Source organism: Musa acuminata, chromosome BXJ1-1, assembly GCF_036884655.1.
Source record: "Musa acuminata AAA Group cultivar baxijiao chromosome BXJ1-1, Cavendish_Baxijiao_AAA, whole genome shotgun sequence".
NCBI lineage: Eukaryota > Viridiplantae > Streptophyta > Magnoliopsida > Zingiberales > Musaceae > Musa > Musa acuminata.
The window spans coordinates 6784671-6805046 of record NC_088327.1 but is presented as its reverse complement, the minus strand read 5'-3'; the positions used below and the strand labels follow the sequence as shown (position 1 = coordinate 6805046).

Here is a 20376-nt window from a genome sequence, read left to right as displayed (position 1 = left end):
TTGAAATTTTTATTCTTTAAATATCTAAAATATTTTTATTACTTTCACGCAACATGACATGATATGACATGACAATTAAGCCTAACTTTTTTTTTTAGATCCGATAATATAATATTTAAGATGTAAATATATTGGATAAATTTTTGAAGTAAATCTAATACATTACTGATGTTTTAGATTAAAATATATAAGACAATACTTAATGTAACATTAAAATTACATTCTTATTTTTTATAAATTTAGAAAAGAAAAACCAAATGTACAATGTCCTCCCGAATCCAAAAATATCCCTCCTATTGGCATCTGCAACCTCGTACAATAATCAAATGTTTGATTCAGATTTTTTTTTGTTTACGAATCGTAAATATGAATTTTAACTAGTAAAGACTTTCATAAGTCAATTCCATCTCCATACATTTACATGAAAACTCCAATATACTTTACATATTACTATACTACATGAAGAATTTTAATTTCAGCAGCTACGGTATGTTGTTTCGTTTAATAAATTAAGCTTCCTCTTTCACCAATAGAGAAAAAACATATCCAAATGGCTAATTACTCGTGAAATGTGAAGATAACAATGAGCGTCGTATATCAATGAACATGACAACTAAGCAATTCAATGGAATTGATTGTGATGCTCTGAAAAGGATGAAAAATTCAGTGAGTTCAAGTATTCCTCAATTATATCCATAATCAGAATCATCGCTCCTGCGAGAAGTGCTCATATCTCCACCCATCCTCATGTTAAAGCTAGGGCGTTGAACGCAACGAACCAGCGCTTGCACCACCTCGGACATTGCAGGACGGAACTCAGGCTCAGACTGGATCAATCAAAAGAAACACAGAAATAAGTGACCTGTGAATAAAATGGCAAGTAGCACCACTGCAGATATAACGGTTTCAGGACAAATCTATGCATGATTGTTGATCTCAATAAGAAAAAAAGGTTTTTTGTGAACTGCATGGTGTCATGCTTAAGATGTGCAGTGAAGAATTGTCTCACTTATCAAGATTCTCAAGCAGTGACTGTAGTAAAATGGAGAGGCGTAGAAAGCACTTTACCTGGATGCAGAGAGCAACAACATCAGCAAATCGAGATAGTGACTTTGGTGGGTAAAGTCCCCGCAGTGCAGGGTCCACCATCCGTGCCAATGCATCGATGTCATGAAGTTGTGGTGCTGCCCATCGAACTAATGACTGCTCTAGTCTTGGCTTAGAACTGAAAATTTAAAAGAAAAGTTCAAATAATGGAATGAAGGTGAAACCACAAGCAGTGGGTCCTCGAATGCACGACATCCATATAGAAGTTGAATTGCAACAGAATAACATAGGAATTATGCAGATAAGTAAACGATCTCTAGACAGTTTGTCCTTATTCAATGCACATTTTGGTCTCTAAATGGTGATTAAAATGTGACAAGTATAAGAAAAAAAAGATCAAGTATCTAAGCCCCAAGTAAATAGCCAATGGCCCTTATTCGTTTTTCTTATAATGAAAAAAAAAATCTCAATAGCTTCAATGGACTAGCCTAAGTGAAAGATCATTTCTGTGTGCCTTCACAAATCAATGATATTTGATATTAAAGATCTCCACATCTCAGCAGATTGCAATACTACATGTTGATAAACAGAAAAAAAAACCAAATCCCAGCTCCACAAATCAAGATTCTAGTGACTAGCCCTGTATTTGATTACCTGTCGTAGGGCTTACGACCTGTCAACAACTCTAGCATGACCACTCCAAAGCTGTAGACATCACTCTTAATTGTATAGGCAGAAGGTTTTGTGCATTCAGGAGCATTGTATCCAGGGCCCAAGTTATCATTTGTATCCTGTTGCAAAAAGACAGAAGTCAGTGACTCAGAATTGTGGCCCAAAAGTCAAGCATGGTTGCATCACACGATGGAAGTGAACTTAGTTGAAACCTCAAAGAAGACTGTTAGACCGCAATCAGCCAAGCGTGGGTTTAGCTCAGCATCAAGCAAGATGTTTGCAGACTTGATGTTTTTGTGAATTGCAGATGGGGAGCAGACTTCATGCAAGTACCTGAACAAGCATAAAGTGATTGTCAATTTAAATAGGCAGATATGTACAATATGGTAGCAGACTCATGTTCTACTGAGAAATACCGGATGATAAAATTGGTATACTGAGAAACATGAAGATTGACCATGTTGAAATTTTGGCAATTTTGTTCAACTATTTTGGCTGAATATAGTGATCAGTAAATTATATGCCAATAAAGCCATCTAGTGTATTGCATCTCTCATGAAAAACTGACCAGAATAGGTGTCTACTGAGTCTTTGGAATAGGTTATCACAATCATCTTATAAAGAAAATGCTAGTCCTCCCTTCTGTGTCTAGACAAAATTTAGAATTCACAGGATAATCGTACTGCACAATTGGATGACTCAGTCATGTGAAGAAGGTTACAAAAACTTCAAATTTAGGGAATCCCATGATAGTCTATTTTGAAACTGAAATACAGGCTTCCTAAATTGATGATCATAACTTAAGGTATGATTGAGAGGCCAAACACAAGTAAATCATTGCTTTTCCAAATACTTTTCTTCTTTTTGTTTGTTATGGAATGCAGTAGATAGTATTGCAGAAATACTCAGTAATAAAAGTTCATGTTGAACAAGTTTCAGGCTTGGAAGATAATTCACGTTCGTAGAAAGGTTAATCCGTGTGTTCATCGGTTAGCTAATCATGCCAAATGTAATCAGATAGAGGTTTTGCGGAGGGACACCTGACCTCCTTCTCTATCTTCTTTTTTGAGCTCTGATGAGCAGAGCTTAGGATGTAATAGTTCTCTTTCTTAATTAGCAATTTACTGCAGAGAAGCATGGTCTTTAGGTACATTTCCAATTGCAAAACTGCACAAAAGGCACTCAACAATTTAACCAGACAACTATTTGACTCTTAGCATTGCATGTGTAAATTTGCTCAGATATATTAGATTTATTAACCACAGAATAACAGATTAAAGAGCTAACATACTCACATTTAAAAATCATAGAACAGAATCAGAAAGTATTGCTTAGTTTGCAAAATTAAACTGTAAGAAGTTCTTAACTTACAAATTTTGTAACATAAACTATGTTTCACAAGACTTGATGCTGCAAAGAGAAAAAATAGTGACTGCGTTTCATTTACTTTTGGAAACATTAACAACAGTTGCTGATTATTCATTCTGTTCAAAGCCTGACTTGACAATGAATATATGTGGTAGAAGATAATATGCAATGTAAATTAGACGTACAAGGGAGAAAATACATGCTCATTATCACTATCATGCATTTCCACTTAAATGGCATGTTAACGATATCTACTTACTCTAGAGCACAAGCTGTCCCAAGAGCAATTCTTACTCGAGTTTCCCAAGTCAATGGTTTGCTATAATCATCCGACAAATGTAAGAAACCATGAAGAGAACCATTCCGTTGGAGTTCGTAGACTAAAAGTTGGTAACCAGGCTCTGAGCAATAGCCCAGAAGTTCAGCAATGTTTGGATGGTGCAGCTTGGAAATGCCAGAGACTAATTCCTTAAAGTTATAAGAAGACCTCCCAGATAAACTTAATGCCTCTATCTTCTTAACAGCCAAAACCTGGCTAGCAACATAAGTTATGAATATTCAACCACAATTAATCAGAATTATGAAATATTAAATAACAAAAAAGTTTGATAACTCAACCATGTTAGATACTGATCAGTTACAATGTAAAAGGTATATATCATAGGAACAATTTGCAGCACACGACATCGATTTGTCTTGTCATTATGTATCATCTCCTTTAGCATGGGAAAAATCCAACCCGAATATTGACCAACCTGATCTAAAACTTGACCACTAAAAATAAGAAAAGTTGGCAATAAAAAAACCATAGAAATTCCTGCTCAATTGCCTGACAGGTCCTGCCAACTACCTGGACCAACCTGGCAACTGATCTACTTACTAATCATTCACCACATGTTTATAAGTTGATCTACTTCCTAATGAGGCAACCAACCTCTGGAATTCTTTTTCCTACCTCAACAGTCTCTCTTTATCTTTTTCATCATATTAGACAAAAGACTTTCTTAAGCATCAGAGGGACTAGCAAGTAGGAACCTCAGTTATTTTAACCAACTTCAGGGCTAATCAGCTTGAAGATGACCTAGTTCTTATCAGCTGTCCCTCGTCATTTGATTTAGACATGTCCCCTGATCATCACTGCATAACAAGATAATAAGACACAAAATAGATTCCTCAATCTTCATTACTTTATTCTGTAATGTTGCGAATCCTTAAACACGGCACTCCTAACTATATCGTCACTTTACCTACCAAAGAACTACATGTTCGCCAATGATCATAATCTTAATTCCCTCCACCCATATCTATGGTAATCCAGGACATATGCATCTTATTGTCTCATTTTACAACAGATACACCTAAAGATTATTATGTCTGTGCACTTTGTGTGCACATATCCTTGTCAGCAAGGAGAAGACCATAATATCCTGCATTGGGATGCTCAAAGTTATGCAGTCCGTTTGTAATATGATGCAGAATATATTGGTTGCCCATGAATCTTGTTACCAGTTCCTGAGGTACCACTTGATACAACTATAAAGAAATAATCTTCAGATTATTGTATTCACATCATCTAGGGAAATAATCCCGCTACAAATATATTATTGTGTTCACACCATCTAAGAAAATAATCCCTCTACAATCATTGACCTATTGATTTCATTCCTAAGTTAAGAAGCTGATTAATTATGATCACCCTTGATTTAGGATATTGACAGGTTTTGTAAACTTGTATGAATAGCATTGTGCAGTAAGGGAATATAACAACGAGCAATACTTTCCTTTCCTTTGTGTGAAGTCTTTCTTCTTATCCCTCAGCTCTCTTTATGGTATCAAAGCCTCTAGTTATCATTTCCAACTCCTAAAAGTATCTTCTTTGAGGTACAACACCCACAAGCATTGTCCACAGCCACTGCACACCTGCAACCAAATCCACAATCGCAGCAATACATCCTTCTTCACCCTTCAAACAAGGTAACCAAAGTTTCTTCTCAAACTTTTTTTTTTTTTATCTTTAACTCCATCTTCACGACCGAGCTTGGTGAGTTTCAAACCAACAATTCGGTATCCATCAACCCCACATTACAACTTCCATTGAAACTCACCAAGCTCAACTATACCTCTTGGAGATCTCAAGTAATCAACCTGCTTTATGGCTATAATCTTATCGGCTTCATCGATGGAACAAGCATGTGCCCTCCTGAAATAATCAAAACCTAGGAGGATCTTATTGCAAACCCAGAATGGAAGCTTTGGAAAAGACAAGATAGACTCCTACTTCATGCTATCACAGCCTCTATCTCAGATCAAGTCGTTCCTTTAATTTCTTCCGCAACATCATCAGTCGAAGCTTGGTCCAAACTTGAGAAAATTTATGCCAAGAAATCCAGCACAAGGATGCTTGGTCTAATGAGCACTCTTGCAAAAACAACAAAGGAGGGAAAGACAATTGACGAATATATGCGTTCTATCAAGGTAATAGCTAATGACTTGGCACTTATTGGATTTCCTTCAGATGAAGATGAGATTATTATTGCTATTCTTAATAATCTTGGTGATGAGTACAAAGAAATCAATGCTGCAATAAGGGCTCGAGATGCACCTAAATCATTTGAAGAGCTTTATGATAAGCTCTCTGATCATGAGAGGTTTCTCAATCAAGAAAAGCCCAAGAAGGAAAAAGCAATCATCACTGCTCAATATAACAAAAAATCCAGCAACAAAAACAAAGGAGGAAACAATGGTGGCTATCCAAATCAAAAGGGACAAGCTAACAAAGGGCAACATCAAAACTACAAGAATTTTGCTAATAACAAACCCTATCAAGGTGGCTTCAATCCAAATTGGCATCCTCCATATAACAATCAACCGAAAGTTGTTTGTCAACTTTGCAACAAGATCTGTCAGAGTGCCAAAATGTGCAAGTCACGACCACAACCACTATACAAGCTGCAAGCCAATTTCATGACCAATGGATCTTCTAGTAATAATAGAAGTTGGGTGATGGACTCCGGTGTTTCTCATCACTTCATATTTGATCTGCAGAATCTCTCCATGCATTTAGAATATGGTGGTACAGATAATACAATTATTGGTGATGGTAATGGAATTCCTATCTCTCATGTTGGGTGTAAATAGATTTTTCATATCAAATGGAATCCTGATGGGTCTATAGCAAGATATAAAGCTCATTAGGTAGCAAAGGAATTTCACCAACAACCTGACATCGACTTTACTGATACATTTAGTCCAATTGTAAAACCAACCAATTGTTCTCACTATTGCTATTTCTTGTGGTTGGCCGTTGGGGCAACTAGATGTCAATAATGTCTTCCTACAGGGCACTCTTATTGATACTATTTATATGCAACAGCCTCCATGATTTATTAACTCTGACTTCCCTACACATGCATATAAACTAAGAAAAACTCTTTATGGACTTTGTTAGGCACCACGAGCATGGTACACTAAATTACGCAAATATTTGGAATCATACGACTTTGTCAACTCAAAATCTGATTCATCATTATTCATTCTTCACTATGGCAATATCACTCTACTTCTGCTTGTCTATGTAGATGATATTATAATTATAGGGAGCTCGCTTGACTTTGTGTGACAATTCATAAGTGCCCTCTCCAACCGCTTTTCTATCAAGGATCTTGGTCTCCTAAATTACTTTCTTGGTGTTGTGGCAGTACCTACCTCATTCGGGCTTTTCTTATCACAACACAAGTATGTATGTGATTTATTTGACAGGGCTAAGATGGATAGTGCCAAAGAAGTTTTCAGTCCCATGTCAACATCACCCACCTTGAAGCTTAATGATGGCTCACCCCTAGTTGATGCTACTCTTTATCGCTCTACACTTGGTGCCCTACAGTTACTTTCCCTCACTCGACCAGATATTTCATTTGCAATCAACAAACTATCTCAGTTTATACATTGGCCATCATCAAACCATTGGACTGCAGTCAAGCAGCTCCTTCATTACCCAAAAGGTACTTTAAAGTTTAAACTACGGTCTTTTAATTTGCAAAGACTCTCCATTAAGTCTTTATGCTTTTGTTGATGTAGACTAGGTTGGAAATCTTGATAAGTGGACGTCGACCTCTGCTTGTATTATTTTTCTTGGAGCTAACCCAATAAGTTGGAGTTCAAAAAAACAAAAAACTATTGTTCGATCGTCTACAAAGGCTGAATACCATGCTGTTGCATCCACTGCTGCTGACATTAATTGGGTGCAGAACTTGCTTCGTGAACTTCAAATTGGACAATCATCTCCTCCAACTATATATTGTGACAATGTTGGTGCTATTTACCTTTGTGCTAATCCAGTCTTTCACTCGCAAATGAAGCACATAGTCATTGACTTTCATTTTGTTCGTGACCAAGTTTCTTAGAAGCAACTCCATGTTAGCCATGTTCATACTGTCAAACAACTTGCAAACTCCTTAACGAAGCCGCTATCACATCAACATTTTACTTGACATTGTTCCAAGATTAGTATTCATGATGGAAGACCAATCTTACGGGGGCCTATAAAGAAATAATCTTCATATTATTGTGTTCACATCAGCTAGGGAAATAATTCCTCTAAAATCATTGACTTATTGGTTTCATACCTAAGCTAATAGGGTGATTGATCATGATCACCCTTGATTTAGGATATTGACAACTTTGTAAACTTGTATAAATAGCATTGTGGAGCAAGGGAATATAACAACGAGCAATACTTTCTTCTCCTTTGTGTGAAGTCTTTCTTCTCATCCCTCACCTCTCTTTAACAACGTCGCTTCCGAGTGCATAATTAAACTATCAGTTCTCCGGGAATATATACAACCATCCCTGTGTACAATCCTAGTAGAACTTAATGCTCAATCCAAAAATAACAGATATGTCCAGTTAGCTCTGCAATCGGAACAATAATGCCATGCACAGCGTAAAAAGGAAAAGGTTTATCATTATTAAGAATCAACAACCACAATTCATGAAAATACAAGTGAGCACTAACAATTGCAAATTCATTGAATCAACTATTTAAGTGTCAGACAAGTTCTAGGTCTCCACTAATTTTTAAACGAGCTTATAACAAATAAAATTTATAATTTCATTTAGAGATGAATCCCTTTTTTTCTTTTTAGACCCTCTTCAAGCCAATTTGTTATAGAATAAACCTCATTGATGCATCATGTTTTAACCTTTAGACACTTTTTAGTAAGTTCATCATAATCTGACCAAAGTTATCTGATAGGATAGAGGCAATAAAATGTGGGTGGTTGAAATAGTGTAGGCAAAATTATTTGAGGTTTTTATTAATATCATACTGATGTAGGATAAACACATGCAAGGGATTTTAAAATGAGACTAAAACATCTGATTGGTTAATAATCAACAAGGCTGTAAAATCTTCTTATTATTTTTTGAAATTAATGTTTCAAATTTAACTAGCATGAAAGAAGAAAATATTAAATAATTTTGAGAATTAAAATAAAGAACAAATATGAAGCTCACTCAGGATCTAGAAATCACTTCTAAGGATGAAGAGCCCTCAAGTCTCACACATAGGTGACTTCATGGCACCATTAGTGAAGCAAAACTTCTTTTTACATATTTAAACTTCAAACACATCACCATTTCATTGCTTAGCACCTGTTTCCCTTTAAATGAACCCTCCAATTTTAGAATATTGTATTCCTTTCATCAGGGTTGATCAATCACCCATTTTGTTTTTCTAAAGAAGTTCTACTTCCAATTGTTTAACAAATGATCTTTCGTACTTAGGTGACTCTTGATTGGAATTAGCTTTCTTCAATCAAGCCCAATAATCTCATTTCTTCTTCTTGGGCAAGCTTTGTAGTTAGCCTAAAGGCATGCCAGATGGCAACCTATTACATTTGTAAATAAAATAAAATATTGAAAACAAAAATGGCTCCTGCATCACATGCCGATGCAAGATCCAATTCGTGTTATTTCTGCATAAATATCTCATTAATGATAGCCAATATAGATATTATCCATGGCCAAACTTGTATATTATTCGAGGACATAATAGCTAGTGTAACACCCCGATTAGTCTTACATTGGAAATAAACAAGCCAATCTTAATCTAACTAAGATTGGCTTATAAGAGTATGATGAGTGTACTACTATCAACTTCAGCTTAAGCATTTTGACCAGTGACATAGATCAAACGAAGTTGATGGGTCAGTTAGCTTATCAGACCCAGGTCGTGATATTTGGTATCAGAGCCAACCTAGTATTTAAGTATGGTGAAGGAGCTCGAGTAGAAAAAGGCTACCCATGGATGGAGTTAGAGAACTCATCAAAGCGTAGAGCCACCATTAAGCTATACGTCACATGTACCATGCTAGAGTTTGATCTAGGTAATGTTAGGCTTTGATGAGAACGACAAGCCCTTGAGTGGGAAAAATTGTAACACTCCGATTAGTCCCACATCGAAAGTGGGTAAGATTAAAATTAGCTTATAAGAGTTTGATGAGTATATTATTATTAACTTTAGATTAAGCATTTTGACGAGTGGCTTAAGCTAAACGAAGTTGTTGGGTTAGTTAGCCTATCAGGCTTGGGTCAATGTAGGTCTACATAAGTCAGATGGTCGTTTTGTCATTTTTTTATGAGTAGAGATAAAGTTTATGCTCCTCTTGTAGGTAGGAAACTTTTCATCTCACCTTGTAAATATGAACATGTATATGGATGATTAGAATGTGCTTTATCGAAATTAACATTATCATTTCCAAAGTACAACGTCCTAAACCATTCATGTTATGCCTTTTGCATAAAAAGGTTGATATATACGTATTTTGTCCATCTCTACCTATGAATGAAGATACACATGTGTATACATATTCTGTATGTAAAAATGTAAATGTATAAATATGTTAGTATTGTAAATGCAAGTATTTATTAAGAGAGGAACACGGTTCACAACTTACATATGTGAAAAATATACTTCCTGATGATCAAGCAATCTAATATTCTTTTTAATTGATGCCAACAATTTGAATTCAGTAAGTCCTCATCATAAAGATACCCTCAATAATTCATGCATGACAACATTTTGTCCATGTAGGATTCTGTTACAAAGCACGCAACCATGCTCTTCTATAGTTTGAAGTTTGAACTAAGCTACAATCCAATGTTCAAGATTAGATTGAATTGAGAAACTAAACCAAGACAAAACATCCTTGTACTTACAGACAAAGTGAGTTGTATTCAGGATCAGAATTTAAAGCAATAAAACCATATTTAAGGACTGTTTTCTTCAACACGTACGAAATCCATGAACTAGGAAAATCAGCTTTACACCTAAAGAAATAAATTAGCAGCCAAAACACAAATATTCAAATGAATATCACAGTGCAGGAATTTTTAACTGGAATTGCTTAAGTGAATGATGGATAAGGATTCAGATAGATTAACCAATCAAATAGTTCATAAAGCAAACGAGAAGAAACACAACAAAAAGGCAATAGTTAGATTCATGCTCGTATGACCCTAACATGACAGCCTTATTTCACTGGCAGCTGTTGCAAAACATAGCACATTACTCACATTTCATGACGTTTGTACTCATGGCTGTGTACTTTCAGAGCATATGGATAGTAAAGAATAAACCAAGTGCATAACACTCCCACCAATGCCGCATCTGGAGAGGATCAATATGTGTGGTCTTACCCAAGGTTTGCAATTTTATATCGTACCAGATTATCGAGCTCAGTTCGGTACGGTATGAGTATACCGAGCGATGCACTCTGGCGTACAGTTCGGTGTGTATGTATGTATGTATATGTATATGTATATGTATGTATGTATGTATGTATGTATATATATATATATATATATATATATATAATAATAATAATAATAATAATAATAAGTTAAAAAATAAAAAGAAGGGCGATGTCGCCTTGTTTTTTCTCCTCGCATGGATGAGGAGAAGTCGCCGATGATGCCGAGGCCTCGTCGCCTTAAACGAGGAGGCAACATCTCATATGCGGCGTCCGGCGAGGGAGGGCGGCGACGGATCTCCAGGTTCTCCCTTTTCTTCTTCCCCTTCTTCCTTCTCCCTCGGCTAATACCGCCCCGTAGCGGGTGACAACAATCGAAATCAACCGTCACCGACCGATTTCGCATGGTAACGGGGCGGAAACAACCCCAATCGACGATATCACCTGGTAGCGAGTGGTCCGCGTACCGGTTTGCTAGTGGACCGGTACGGGCAGTATCATTCGAAATTAAAAACCTTGGTCTTACCCTTACAAATGAAATCACTCTCATAAAATATATTAAGGTTTTAAATTTCGGATATCAAACAAGTACCAATTCCAGTATGGATCTGAGTCATACCAATGTACTGTTTGGAAAATAAAGACGTTATTGTCCGATACAAACCCTGCACCGGATGGTGTAGACATTGTACTAGTGCACACCTTGTACTAGGTGGACCAGATGGTATAGACCTTGTACCTAGTGGTATAAGCCTTCTATAGGACGTACGACTAGGTTGGACTGTGATCCACATGCCGGTAGGCTATCAAACCAGTAAATATTGCAGGTACTAAACCATACATGGTGGTACTGTAAAGTGTAAATGTACCTTTCCATCAGCAGATTTTGCCTTGTATGTGCGTCCAATGTTCCCTTGCCCAAGAAGGCGGCTAGCACTGAAACTCAAGGTAGCAGCTTGCAAATCTGCTAAAGAATAAATTGTGGGACTAATGTGGTCTGTGCTTCTTCTGGAATTAGATCTTTTTGCAAACTGATTATCACTTAACGGTTTTTGAGCATCAGCCAATGGTGTTTTTAGATCCAAGGAAGGATTTTCAAAAGCTTTCATGTCAACTGAAGAAGACGAATCCTTAAGCCCTGCAAGCAGATTCCATAACAGATTATGAAAGGAGCATAATTTTTTTAATAATGACTGTGAAAGAGAAAATCTCCAAGAGAGACATATAAATGAACTAAATGAAAACAGAAATTTTGACTCATCAGATATGAGTTCCAGAAATTATCATTATCAGAATTCAAGACCAAATCAAAAGTTGCAAATTGACTTCTTTTTGACAGAAAAAGGAGTAGAACAAGAATATTAGTATTGACAGAACTGAACAAAAGTCAAAAAAATTCGGCAACCAGGTCAATTTTACTATGTACACATCAATGGCAATATAAAATGTCCACCAAGTTATGGTAGAATCCATTAAATAAGAAATATCTAGTCAATCATCAGATAATTCAATAAATTGCTTGTACAAAATGGGCTTCATTACAATAAAAGATGCTATTAAAACATCAACTAGCAAATAGAATCTCATCTAAAATACAGAATTTACAGTTATTCAGTTCTTATGCACTTTCCGTAGACAATAGTTAAAGAGAGTGAATTTATTAGGAAAGAACCTAAAACTTCAATGAGCTTCTTACAGGGGTTAGAGCAACTTGAACAGTAACAACCCTGAACTTGACAAAGAATTCTGTGGGACAATAACTCTCCTGCTAAACTAACAAAAAGATAATGGTGAAATGAGTTGCCATGTTTCAATCTCTCACCATAAGATGGGGTAACATATAAATAATTACCATAAATAGCAAAATGAATCCTCTCGACTCCTTACTAGAATTTAGAACTGAATAATCACCTTCAGATGTCTGTTGAATCAACATGCCTACTCTATATGGAAGTCAACTTGCTTCTGGATTCAAAAGTAAACCAAGATCATATCAGGTTGTATATTTCCATTAAAATGCCTACAACAAGAACAAGCATAAGGTCTCAACTATCTAGGGCTTGGTACATAGATCTTTTTCCATAAATATAGCTATATATAGCAACACTTTTGTTCAAACAATTATCAATCTCTTTTTATTGTTTCAAATAAAATTTTATTAAGCCTTTCTCCACCCTCGTGCCATGATTCCAAATTAACTCACCTCAGCTAACCAGTAATCTCCAAACCTCCCTTAAACACAGCATGCCATCTTGAATGGTCTTTCTCATTCTTAGACTTCCTCATTAAATCTTCAGTACTATCTTAACATTTGAGAAATGTAAATATTTTTATTTCTTCAAAAATCTCATGCTTCCCACCTTGATATAGTCATCTCAGCAACTCTTTGTACGTATGGTTTTGCAACTACCAAACTTCTCTTTGTAACTACTAAACATTTTGATCCATAAAGCACAGGTAACCTTATGATTGTCATATAAAAAGGAACACTCGACGATCATGCCACTCCAAAGGCCTCTACAATTTAAGCATTCTACTTTCTATTATATGCCTATAAACAAGATCCTGATTGACTACCAACAATGTGGACCTTCTGTGTATTCTATGGTTAACCTTCAAACTATTCACATTAAAATAAACAAGGATCCATGTAAAATGAACAGTAAATTTCACTTTTAAGCTTTAGCGAACCACATCATATTGCTGGAGTAAAAGATTTAGTGCCTAAATACAATCACTTAGATTTGTTGCTCCTAATGAATATCGGTATCCCATGTAACATGCTTGAATATCCTTTATGTCAAATAACAGGTATCTTCCCATTGAAACATTATACCTATACCTGCCACTAATGCCAGCACAACTCTTGGTGTATCATCAGCAATATGCATGACAAAATTGACTATCTACAAGCTACTAAAAACAACTTAACACATCATTCTCTTACCAAAAAATTACTTCAGCATGATCTTACAAGTTGGATTTTGCACCAGGTGAGTATTGGTAGGCTGTCAGATCCAAATTAGATAGTGATATCATATGAGATTCATTATCGATTTGAGTTTTGTAGAATGAATATAGAATCATATATCCATGAGTTTACAGTTTCTTTACTACAAACAGAAATCATATATGAACAGCCATATGATAACATTACAAAGTCTGGAGCTTTAATGCGATGGAAGAAACAAACTAAAAACTTTTTGCATACTAGAAGCGTAAATGATACTACAATCAGAATTTGTATAAGAGCAGCTATCTGATAATATAACATAAAGATTCTGGACAATTTACAACATGAAAGAAACTACCTGCAAACTCATCGTCTACCAGAGGTGTAAATGACCTGTTCTGGCTATGTTGTTCGTCAATATAACAAGATGAAGCTGAAGATCTTCGCTTAAGCAGAGCCATCATAATGAGAATCACAACTAAGACAACTATCACGATCACAGCAATGGCTGCAGCTTTCATCCCTGAACGTTTATTTGTGGATGAGCTTCCACCAGTTCTGTCTGCAGCTTTAGACATACCTGGCGGAGCTGGTCCAGATGACCAAGAATTTCCATCAACCCTTACGAAAGAAATTAGTAGCCATCAGAAAGGATTAGACAAAGCAGCAAATCCATAAAACTAGAAAAGAACCCAAAAAAAAGAAAGGCTCAATCCTGCTCACTTAAGATTATCTATACTTCTCAATTTGTTGGGAATCCAACCCGTGAAATGGTTGTTCTGAACATTTCTGGAAGAAAAACAAGAAAACCTGGTTAAAGATTGCTCAGATAATTAGTGAGTTTGCTGGTTTATAACAAGCAAGCAACTCTAAAAAATTTAAAGAATTCAACAGTAAACCATGAGAAAATATATACTGGAAAAATAGGATGTATTGGCAAAAGCACAACAATCTTAACAAACTACTGAATGAGACTTCCTATTCCAAGATATAAACTGTTAGATGCTTCTTGTCTGATTATGTTCTCTATGTACCTTTATACCTGCCCATATAAGTGCATAAAATTTCTATGAGATTTACATAGAATGTCGTTTATAAATTCTGAACTCCTTGCAAATATTATACAGTTGAAACTTGAAACTATGTTACTTTTGTATTTCTGATTCCTTGAATACAATTTTTAGCATCATTTATTAACTTCTAATAAGCATCCAAAAGATTTCTCTAAATCAGATGATCATCTTCACTTGATAATTCCAACTAAAAGTGAGTAGAAATGGATTTATATTAAAATTATCCATATTTACAATCATGGCAATCCAATTACTTTTCATATTCAACAAAAAGAGAAAAATGAACCATTAGCTTCCAAGGAACCTTCTTTTAGTATAATTAAACAACAAATGATATGTAGTTACACTTGAAACAATACACCATCCAAGTTTCCAAGCGGATGAAAGGGGCATTGAGTCATGATCTAATTATTCATCAATACTTACAGATCTTCGAGAGAAAGAGGGGCAAGAACACCAAGTGAACCACTAAACTGATTGTTCTGTATATTCCTGTAAATTCAAATATACACAAAATTAGTTCAGCAGGAGCTCAAGAAGATAGATTAAAAGAAAACTTCTGTTCCTTACAAAGTTTTGAGACTTGAGAGAGATCCAAAGCTCTGAGGCAGGTTACCTGAGAAGTGGTTGAATGAGAGATCCCTGATGTCATAATAGAGTATGGTCATATGCACAAAGTCCATATAAGAAAAAAAGTCATATATAATTTAATTTCTGAATTAAATTAAAAAGACAGAACCATTATTTAATTTCTGAATTCTTAGTCATAGCAAATTTGTGATGTTGGGAAATCACTTTGTGAGAACTCACGATTTTTTAAGTGAAAGATCACCCAATTGGCCAAAATTCCAAACAACATAAATATGAAAATGTATTCAATGTATAACAGGTCAAATCCAAGGACTAAAAAGAAATGACCTTCACGTTGACTATTAAAAAATACATAAACAGGCGAACAATATAAGTACATAAACTGCCTTATCTTAATGACTATTACTCCTTTTTCACAACATGCCTTTGTTGTCATATTAATAAACCCTCACCAGTTCAGCAGTTTAGATAAGTGCACCATCAATTTAACGCCCTGGTGTAGTCTCATAATGGATATGACTTTCATGGTATTTGCCAATTCCTGAGGCATATTTAAGCATGGTATGATACAGTGAGATTGGTTTAAGGAACCCAACTAAGCTTCACCAAAAAGATCCCCCTAAACCACAACCACTGCATCACTAAACCAACATTAGAAATATGCAGATCAGCATCACTAAACCAAGATTTATTCTCTTATCATATATCTAGGAATAGAAATCTCATCTAAGATCTTTATTCTTATATTTTTCAACGGAAACTATTTCCATAATAAGACTTCAGGTAGAAGGGATTTGCTCTTCTAAATACGGTCATCAAACAAAGGAGGTAGCATAGAGGGTGGCTCCAATTTCTTTATGTATATTCTTTTGAAAGCATCTGTAGAACAAATTAATCCATGTATTTGCCAAAAGAAGGCTAGATGTGCCTATATAAACACATGTGAATAGATACACACACGCATCCCAATATATGCAATATATAACATAGAAAAGTATATACCAGTCAAATCGTACCGAACCGGACGAAATTAAAAACCATAATCAAGACAAAAAGATGCTAGATTGAGGAAAAAGAATTTCAAATGTATTAATGGTATAACTTTTTCATTCTAATGGGATCGGCTGATAAGGATCACTAAAACCAAAACATATAGTTTCATAAAAGAAACTACTTTGGTGGGTCATAAATCACTGGAAGTACAATAGCAATTTTTTTTTCTTTATTTCAAATGAATTTGATTGTCTAATTACATAATAATAAAGAAGAAGTTATCTTACAGCAATGAGAGACTATGAAGTTTTCCGAACACATCAGTCAACTGACCACTGAGCTGGTTATTGGCAAGATTTCTGCATTCCACCATCAACTGACTTATCATTAAGAACCAAGGATGCACGTAGGAGCTTATGCAACGAAAATCAAATTCATCTTACAAATAGTTAAGATCAGTCATCTGAGAAATTGAATAAGGAACCCCTCCAGTAAGTGCATTTCCAGCAAGATTTCTGCACAAGATAAAATGTCAAGCTAAATTCTGGCAAACATTGATATTCTATTAATATGTTAGCAATGTGACCATACAGAGATTAAAATCCCATGTATATGCAAGTCATGCAAACATAGAGTTCCAAATAGTAACTGAACTTGATTTCAACTACAAAAGTCCACCAAACTGATTCATTGTAGATAAAATTTAGGTTTCACTCGACTTTTTGTACTCTTGCAACATGCACATAAGGTTAGAATTGCTAGCTTGAGAATAAATATGATAGATATATGCATGTTTTAAGGTGGGACTTACATATGAATGGCATTAGGTGGAAGTTGGTAAGGTACATCGCCCTGAAGATTGTTCTTGCTCAAATCACTGTACTAAGACCAAGAAAAGGCATGTTAGGTTGCAACATCAATATGTCTAAAGAAATAGCAAGTTAGTTCTTACAAATAAGTTACTGAAGTCAAGCTTGACAGTTGGTAACCCATTGTACCGGTCAATCCAAGACCTGAGAGTTTTCTGGTTGACAGAAATATATATCCAATTAAGTGCCATCAGTAAAGCAATGACAAAAATATAAAGCAGCTTTCACAAATTGCCTACCAAAATATTAGGTGAAAGGGTAATCATTAATAATCACTCTTGTGAAATGAACCAGAATATTAGATTATACCAAGGCACTAAAGCCTGCAAACCGAAGAAACAGTATGTGTTTCTTTTTTTCGATCATTTACCATCCTCCTATAAAAAGTTTCATGTACTGTTTTTCCTTTAATTTTAAGCTACAATAGTAAAAAGCATAATGCAGTACATTATTAAAAGCATAATCAAGCAACTTTCTTTTCTTCACAGTGTAAGAGTTATTGATATTTAGCTGTTAGAGTCGTAGCCTGGAAAATTCTAACACTGATAATTTTAACATTTTGAGCAATGTTCTGAAGGCCTGCAACACTGTATGCGCAGCCCACAAGTCACAAATCTGCATCTGCAGCTTATATTAGAGTTTAAAACATTCATCATAATCATAGTGAAGTATGTACGGTAACAAGTTACAACCAAGCTTTGAACATTAAGTATGTTCAGTTCCTCCACCACCACAAACTCTAGTTGAATTCAAGCAGGTAACGACGGTCAAATTAGATAATTAACGAATAAGTATAAACATTTCAATGTGATTTAATTGAAAAGTAATAAGAAAAAGATGAGGTTCAAGAGACTAATGTAATACTTTTCATGGCATACATATTACAGCACAAATTGCAAAGAGTGAAACAGCCTATGTGAAAACATAATCTGCATAAGCAGTGACATGATGAGGATAGACAGAATACATGGTTGCATCTTTGGCATGTGCAGTCAAACCATATAATTACTAAAAGACATTGTTTAAGGTGATCACATGATCATCTACATATATGACCACATAAAGCACATTTTAGAAAGTTGTCTTGGATAAATGGATGGCAATGACTGAACCACAGCAACCAAAGCCAGGAACCATAAGAATCCAAGAAAAAAGAAATTCCTTACATTTCTGTCACGGATGAGCCAGAGCATTTGATGCCTTTCCAATCATTGCCACAGGGATCACCACCGCTGGAACCCCAACCGGTCAACTGAGAGGGGGAGTTTAAGCTGCTATACATAACATTCAAGGCAGAAACTGCAAAAGCAACAAACCAACAGTATCAAAGGAAAGCAGAAAGCCCAAAATCTGAAGAGCATTGCTTATTTGGAAAGGACCATATCGATGGATCAGAACCATAGTTATGATACTCAGACTGAAGGGAGAGACTATTCAGACACAAAAAGAAAAAAAACAAGAACAGGACACCCTACTGGTTTGGTTTACTAGTTGGAGAGTATGAACCTTAAAAAGACTGAAAAACAGTCGACACTTTATTGTTACAAAAAAATTGATTTTTTTAAAGGTCAGTTAAGTATTTTCATTATAAGGATAAAAGAGATGAAAAACCCTATCGTCCTGGTTATTCTCTTGTTAACATCACCCTTACCATCCTCTTTTACTATATTACAAAAAATTCTATTCATGATATTATCCATATGTTTTAGATTTTTAACATGATATATTAAATATATTCTATTTTTAAAAATAAATATTAAACCTAAGGTAACTACCTATTCCATTCTATATATTAAATATATTATATTCATGATTTTATCCAACCAGTTAAGCTAACAGTTTAACCAATGGCCCATCTCAATCTGGTAACTACATAAAACAATAGAAGTTACGCAGACAGCAGCTGTTGTTCATAGAAAATAAATATGAATGCAATTACACATGCATATACACAAATTCAACACATCAACCAGGGGCACGCCCAATTAACTCCAATCGCATTAAGAAACTAATCAAATTGACACAACAATATATTCTTTTCTGATCTCAGGTGTAATCTTTAATTCCTTCCATGTCTTCCGGGTTCACTTAAACATTCCATCTAATGTTTCATTGCAATACTACATCAATCGATCGTTAACAGAATAAATCTAATCATTCGCAAAGAGGAAGAACAGTACACAAGACGAGCCATCGAGAAGGGAGAAATACGGAAATCGCTTACCATCAGACGAATCGGTCCCGCCGCGGACCAGATTGGAGAGACGCAGAAACAACAAGAAAATCAGCGATGGCGGAAGACAGCGAACCATCTTGGGAGGAGGGGATCTAGGGCTTGGTCGATGTTTCCATGGTGAGGCGCACAGCTAGAGGTGGGAGAAAGGAGGAGGGTGCCGACGCCGTGAGAAGGGAACCCTCGCTTGCTCCACTGGAATCCATTCGCTTGTTCCTCTAAAATTAAGGTTTCGAAGCGAGAGATGGAGAGGAAGAAGGAGGTACCGGAAGGCGGCATTCGAGGAGGGGCAACGGAGCCGCGAGGGTGGCGGAGAGCCTCTGCTTTCTTGCTTTCCCTCCCTCCATCCCAACAAAAAATCAAAAAAACCGGCAGTTGGAGCGTGCAATGCACGTGAGCTATAGGAAGAGTTATTATTATTATTATTATTATTATTATAAATTCTCATAAAAAGTTTTAAGCTTTGAGAAATACTGCATAATACCCCATTTCCAAAAATTTCGACGGTTGTTGTCACATGTAGGCTCGATAGAATTTATTCGCCTATACCTCTCTCACTCATCCACCTCTACCTAGATAGGTCTCTAACAGTCTCTATTATTGATCACCCATGCCACAAGATGAGAACTATATGTGTTATAAGTGAGGACAACAAGAACGAGGCACACATGGGTAGGTCCAACAGTAGGTCAACGAGGTTCGCGAAGACAAGGGTGAGTTCGATGGTGGTCTAGAAGGGTCCATGGAGATAGAAAGCGAGTCCGACATGTCTAATGAGGGTTCATAAAGGAAGGGATAGGTCCGATAACAGCCAACAAGGGTCCAC

The 20376-nt window shown here is 35.8% G+C and overlaps 1 protein-coding gene across 1 annotated transcript; it reads right to left on the bottom strand.

Moving 5' to 3' along the window:
• Positions 1-522: 522 nt before the first annotated feature.
• On the bottom strand, positions 523-19861 carry LOC135680280 (protein STRUBBELIG-RECEPTOR FAMILY 5-like). The gene is made up of 16 exons (XM_065194162.1): positions 19542-19861; positions 18484-18616; positions 17401-17472; positions 17260-17325; positions 16892-16963; positions 16736-16807; positions 15435-15506; positions 15291-15356; positions 14515-14580; positions 14150-14412; positions 11708-11976; positions 3347-3618; positions 1932-2052; positions 1702-1838; positions 1069-1225; positions 523-827 (listed from the first exon to the last, which is right to left on the bottom strand). The coding sequence occupies exons 1-16, from the start codon at positions 19627-19629 to the stop codon at positions 684-686; spliced, it is 2070 nt and encodes a 689-aa protein (XP_065050234.1). The 5' UTR covers positions 19630-19861; the 3' UTR covers positions 523-683.
• Positions 19862-20376: the final 515 nt, after the last annotated feature.

Excerpts from the sequence above, each read along its gene's own strand:
- LOC135680280 (XM_065194162.1), bottom strand. The coding sequence starts at position 19,629 with ATGGTTCGCTGTCTTCCGCCATCGCTGATTTTCTTGTTGTTTCTGCGT. Across the intron at positions 16,964-17,259 it reads CCACCTAATGCCATTCATAT|AAATCTTGCTGGAAATGCAC; the intron begins GTAAGTCCCACC and ends TATCTTGTGCAG. Across the intron at positions 828-1,068 it reads TTGTTGCTCTCTGCATCCAG|TCTGAGCCTGAGTTCCGTCC; the intron begins GTAAAGTGCTTT and ends TGATTGATCCAG.